Source organism: Eschscholzia californica, unplaced genomic scaffold (genome assembly GCF_041429995.1).
Source record: "Eschscholzia californica isolate CP2 unplaced genomic scaffold, dmEscCali1.0.p SCAF_3, whole genome shotgun sequence".
Classification (NCBI taxonomy): Eukaryota; Viridiplantae; Streptophyta; class Magnoliopsida; order Ranunculales; family Papaveraceae; genus Eschscholzia; species Eschscholzia californica.
The window spans coordinates 27,483,250-27,489,175 of NW_028238420.1; the positions used below are offsets into that span (position 1 = coordinate 27,483,250).

A 5,926-nucleotide genomic window follows, 5' to 3' on the forward strand; every position below is an offset into this window, starting at 1 on the left:
TAGCACTTACAAAGTAAGTGCAGAAAAATAAGCTCCAATTTGGAGCTTACTATTTTGCACTTACTTTGTCACCACTTAGAAGTGATTTTCACTTATTAAGTGAAAAAACAAACGACCTAAAATTACCTGCCCGCACTTAATAAGTGAAAATCACTTAATAAGTGTAAAAATCAAACACCCTCTAAGTTAGGGGTGGGAAAAAGATCCGGAAGACCGTTATCCGACCCGTTCGACCGAGATAAAAAGTGTCCATGGACACCCGATGGTCATAACGGTCAGTGTCCGACCGGCCCGAAAGAATTGACGGACGGTCACGGTCAAAATTCTATGTCGAAGGACCGACCGCTAACCGACCGGTACGAGTGACCGAATAGGTTGACCGACTAAACTGTCCTCATTTTTAGAAGTTGACCGTTGAATTTTATAGACATATGAATATATGATGATCGTTGGCTATAGTCATATAGTCCTCTGGAAGACCAAACATTAGTGCATGGCTTAATTATATCTTGTCAAATGATGATCGACTGTTTTTTTTTCTTTTTTATATTTACTTTTGATTTCTTGGCTAAACATCTTCATTTGTAAGTAATTTTGTTTGTGGTAATAAAAATAAAGTTCTAAATTAAGTACATTTATTGGAAAGTCCGGACCGAAACCGTCCGGTGTCCGACTGGACCGGTAAAATAAACGGTATTGGACGGTCAATGGACAAAGAATTCTTGAGAGTGACCGTCCGAGTCCGCCCGAGTAAATAGGTGGTCACCAAAAGTTTATGTCCGAGTCGACCGGTTCGATGAAGTTAGAGTCCGGTATCCCACCCCTACTCTAAGTCAACAATTTTGCGGGCAATTGACCTTCAGATCACTCTCTTCCACATAGAAAGCGACAACACGAACGTCATTTCCTACTTAGAGGACCAACGTCATCCTTGTCAATGGCAAACCATTAAGCACTTGGTAAAAATCCCGAGTCTGAAGAACAAGTTTACGCATAGGTTGTGGCATTCTATTACGGCTCTGAATCATGATTTGGCGTAGGCTCTGAATCATGATTTGGCGTAGTTGTGTTCTTGCGTCTGTTCTTCAACAAAAAAAAAAAAAAGTTTTCTTCTCTGATCCCTACAAAATTGAAATTGTGAAACAGAATTACCCCAACTGCACTATTAGGGGTGGGACCAAAACCACATTATTTCTCCAAAACCTAAAGATAAACTTTCATTAAGCTGGATTGTTAGCTGAAATTGGAGTGTTAGCTGAAATTGGAGTGTTAGAACATACGCCCTACAATGAAGCTTTACCCGACAGCCCCAACTGCTCTAATAACCTGACATGTAATCACCCAGTGGGCTTATACTAGCCGGATTCCCACCCCTACACAGAAACATGGAGTTTTGCACTTAACAAGAACAAAGAACAGAACCATCAAATTTGCTCATAATTTTATAGTATAGTATTATATAAAATAGTGCATCCATCAAGTTCATGTAAAACATTATCTTTTAGCAAATCCCAAAACAAGACCTTGCAAGTTCTTCATATTTTGGAGACTTAGACAACCATATTCTTTCTTATAATTTCTAACTACTAAGAGACGACATTTGCCCAAGCATAATTAACCCATGGCATATTTCTGGGTCCAAGATCGAGCAGTTGATTCATATTTGGCTCTGTCAGTCTTGTACATGTGAGCGATCTCAGGCACCAAAGGATCATCTGGGTTTGGATCCGTTAGCAATGAACAAATTGATAAAAGAACCTGTTAAGAAAAACACATAATCCCAATTCATTACAGCTAACAAGAAATATTACACAATATATCGATTAACCCCTTACAACCAAATCAAAACCATGATATGAAACACGTTCAAGAAAGTTAACTGGGGCAAGTTCTCGAAGAAGGGATGTAAAATCACCTTGGATATTGTAAGGGCCGGACTCCACTGCTCTTTAAGTATATCAAGGCAGATACTTCCATTGCTGTTGATGTTGGGGTGGTACACTTTTGTGCGGAAGGATACCTGACAAATGCATATAGAATCAGGAAGTTTGGCGTAAGAGTTAAGGGAACAAGGCAACAAACACATACACTAAAGTAAACTTGGATGCTACAATTCTTAGTTTTTAATATATCATTTCAAATTTATATATATTTTTATTACTACTTGTCATTCTCGTCTTTACTGTCGAAGTTATTAACAATATTGAGATAGGGAGATTCCTTGGTGAGACTAAACAGCCAGTTAAAACAATTTGGAGGGGGCACAATAGCTTAGGATCGACCACCCTCCAACTAAGTACATATAATTAGGATCTTTGTATTTGTGACCTTTAGGGTCTTTTATTTTTGCACTATTGTACTCCTTTCCCTTCATGTTGTCTTTACTTTTGCAAGTTTCATGTTTTAATTTACTTTAGTAAATACATGTTGTACTCAAAGGAGTCCAAACTCTCAAACCATTATTACATAGAATTATAAATATCTGAGCAAGACTATACAACAATTGTTGTACACTAAGAGCATCTCCAATGCAAAACACAATCTTAGAGATTCGGAGTGCCAGGTAAGATTTTTGGAGTTTTTTGTTAAAAATAATCTCCAATGCAAAACTCAACTAAGATCTCAAAGATGACGTGTCGAGGGTGGAAATTGGAATAGAGATATCTTAAGAGGAAACTCTATTTCAGGATTGCCCCTTGAGATATCTCTAATTGTCATCAATATTTGAATTTGAACCAATAAAAATAAAGTTTTCAGATATTTCTAAAATAACTAATTCTTTCTTTACAAAAATAACCATGTCATATAAGTAAACATAACAATTTTAGAGTTTTGCATTGGAGGCATACAAGAATAGAGGATCTCTATTTTGCCACCGAAGAATGAGAATCTCAATTGGAACTTGAGAAATAGGACCACTTGAGATTTTTTTTTTAGAGTTTTGCATTGGAGATGCTCTAAGACTATGCACGAATCAATCTCTCTTCTCTTTCTTGAGATCAATCTCTCTTAATTGGAAGTCCTTGACTTGGGGATGGGCATGGGCATGGCTTTTGCGACCCCAATTCTTGTAAATATTTTTATCAATGAACTTTCTTTCCATTAAATTTGTAAGTGAATGCGCTATGACTTTTCAATGAAATGATAGGCTGCAGAATTTACCTTGGGTGGCTTGAATGGGTAATCTGGTGGAAAGTGAATGGTTACCAGAAACACACCACCAGAAAAAGGACTGTCTGATGGTCCCATAATGGTAGCTTGCCAATGGAACATATCTTGACCAGCAGGACCTATAAATATAAAAATTCAAGTGTAAGTTTCCATTTACTAACATTACTTAGCAATCCATATATTACATTGCAAGCAAATTATACTAATGTTCATCGTTAAATTTGGTTTTAAGAATACTTTTAAGCTTTAACCTTTTCGGAATGTAATACATTATATCACCATAATCATCACAATTTCATATTAGTCATGCACCAGGTAAATGTTAAATCTCCTGTCACGACAAAACCTCAGTGGGTAATCTATGGTAATCAAACTGCCGTATACAATGTTCCTAAAAATAGTTTTTCCGCCTCCTAAGATGTGAAACAGTGCCTTGAGGTGTACGCCTCGATTGAAGATCAAAATCTTGATTGAAGATCATCAACATCTATGATTATGGGCTAGAATTTTGTATGTCGTGTCATTGGCACAGTGAAATTAAAAATAAATATTTCAGAAAATTTACATTGAAGTAAAAGAAGCTTAAGGAGTGGCATAAGATATGCGTGTGAGGTAGTTATTTTAGTGGAAGTGATACTACGGGGAGGTTCTGTTTTACTCGGAAGTGGTCGACTAATTGAAACTTAACCATTGGATGAGTAGATTCTCGATAAAAATTGAAACATAAAACACAGTAATTTTTAGGGTCACCATCAGATTTATTATGTTTGCATATACCCAGCATTGGATTTCATCAATAATTTCTTGATCCAACCGTTCGTCTTTGAATTAGCAAACTACATTTGTAACTTCGAACTAATGACCTCTGTTAAACTCTTCCCCACTAAAATAATTTCTTTTATAAATCAAGTACGTACCAATTTCTCTCTCTCCTAATTAACTTCCTAAAATCTGAATCGAACAAATTCTACAATAATTCGGCCAGTACTTCCATTGCAAGATGAAAAGCTTAATCCATCAATATGATGCTTATATAAGTACCCATATAACCATAAGTTCAATTTATTTCCTTTTAGATCAATAAATTTTAATATGTAAGATTAAAAATGAGGATATCACAAACACTGAAAATAAATAACTAGATAAGAATAAAATAACAACCAACTTGTAATCAGAGATAAATAAATAAAATCACAAGAATGAAACTAACCAGCACTGCATGAAGTTGGTGGATCCTTCTGCAAGTCTTTCAACTCCTTTTGGATGCGCTTTGAAGCCATATCAAATACAGAGTACAAGAAATCTTTTCTGAAAAACCATCAAAACTATTAAGTTTATAGCCACAACTAAACCCAATAAAGACCTAATCAATTTTATATTCAACAAGAAAGTCCCTACAAAAAAAACTATATAAATTCAACAGGATTTTACATCTTCAGGAGATTAAAAACTATATAAATTCAATATTATGATCAACAATAGAGCCAAAACACAACATGAAACCCTACAAGAAAAGATAATAAACGGGAAGAAGGAAAGGGAAAACACAACGAAACCCTAGAAAGAAAAAGTGTTAGGAGAAAATAAGATCTATACCTCGATCGAATCAGAGAAGTGAAACCTCGTTAAAGAAAGAAATTGGAAGAAGGAAAAGAAACGCACGAGGGTTTCTCACCAGCGCCGTCCAAAACCCAAATCCCTATTTTTTTCTCCTCTCTCTTTTTCCTTATACTAAACTAGCGCCCTCGTCTGAATTTTATAGGGAAGCGACATCATCTGGTTTTTATTGGCGGCTGTAGCACGAGGTTTTTTCTTCACTATTTGGTAGGGCTGGGAAAGGGCCGTGTACTTTGGGGCTCGGCACTAGGGGTGGGAAAAAAACCCGTGAGCCCGAATCCGTCCACGTCCGGCCGAGACCGGAGGAGTCCGTGGACGTCCGATGTCCGAGACGGACAATGTCCGACCGACCGACTAGAATTGGCGGACGGACACGGACACAATGTCTTGTCCGGCATACCATCCGAGTCCGACCGTTTAATTGTCCGTCCGACCACCCGCTTATACAATCAATGCTTATATATATTTATCTATATATATATAATCAATGCTTATATACATTATTAATATATATATATATATATATATATATATATATATATATATTTAAACACCATTTATATTCATAATTCATACATACAAGTCTATGTACAATGATATTCTTTCAACCAGAAAAGAAAAAGAAGTAAGTGGACGTGAGAGGTCATGTAGTAGGACAGGAGGTTGAGGACTTGAGGCGTTGAGCACTTGAGCTTATCAAAAAGCTGGGTATTGAGCTTACTAGAAAAGTTGAGGGGTTGAGACTTTAGCGAAATTGGGATGCCCAATTTAGTCCCACACTGCCGAGACAGACTTTAAGTTGAGTTTTGGGAGGTTATAAGTTATAAGAAGGCAAACCTTCTCTCTAGTAAAGACTTGTAGCCTTGGGCTGAGTGGTCATAACACTTGCCCAGATTTATGGGCACCTTAACGTGGTTGGCGTGGGCTGTGGTGATAGTTTGCCCGATGTCCGGTTGTCCGGAACCCGTGTTGCCCGGCATTTTTGACGGGCTCGGACGGGCAATGGACACACAAATTTTGTCAAGTGTCCGTCCGAGTCCGCCCGATTGTAGTGACGGTCAGGAGGCTTGGGTGACCGATCCGTCCGGTCCGATAGAGAATTTGTCCGTGGACAGCCCGTCCGGTCCGATTCCCACCC

The 5,926-nt window shown here is 37.6% G+C and overlaps 1 protein-coding gene across 2 annotated transcripts; it reads right to left on the bottom strand.

The window, feature by feature from the left end:
- Positions 1 to 1,429: 1,429 nt before the first annotated feature.
- On the bottom strand, positions 1,430 to 4,994 carry LOC147549306 (ubiquitin-conjugating enzyme E2 28-like). 2 transcript variants are annotated; one of them, XM_086668727.1, is made up of 5 exons: positions 4,768 to 4,994; positions 4,382 to 4,479; positions 3,163 to 3,290; positions 1,916 to 2,020; positions 1,430 to 1,758 (listed from the first exon to the last, which is right to left on the bottom strand). In XM_086668727.1, the coding sequence occupies exons 2-5, from the start codon at positions 4,449 to 4,451 to the stop codon at positions 1,615 to 1,617; spliced, it is 447 nt and encodes a 148-aa protein (XP_086524853.1). In that variant the 5' UTR covers positions 4,452 to 4,479; positions 4,768 to 4,994; the 3' UTR covers positions 1,430 to 1,614. The 2 variants fall into 2 exon arrangements, with proteins under 2 accessions (XP_086524853.1, XP_086524854.1); XM_086668728.1 differs by having other exon boundaries at positions 3,163 to 4,054; positions 4,143 to 4,479; positions 4,768 to 4,926.
- Between the last annotated feature and the right edge of the window lie 932 nt (positions 4,995 to 5,926).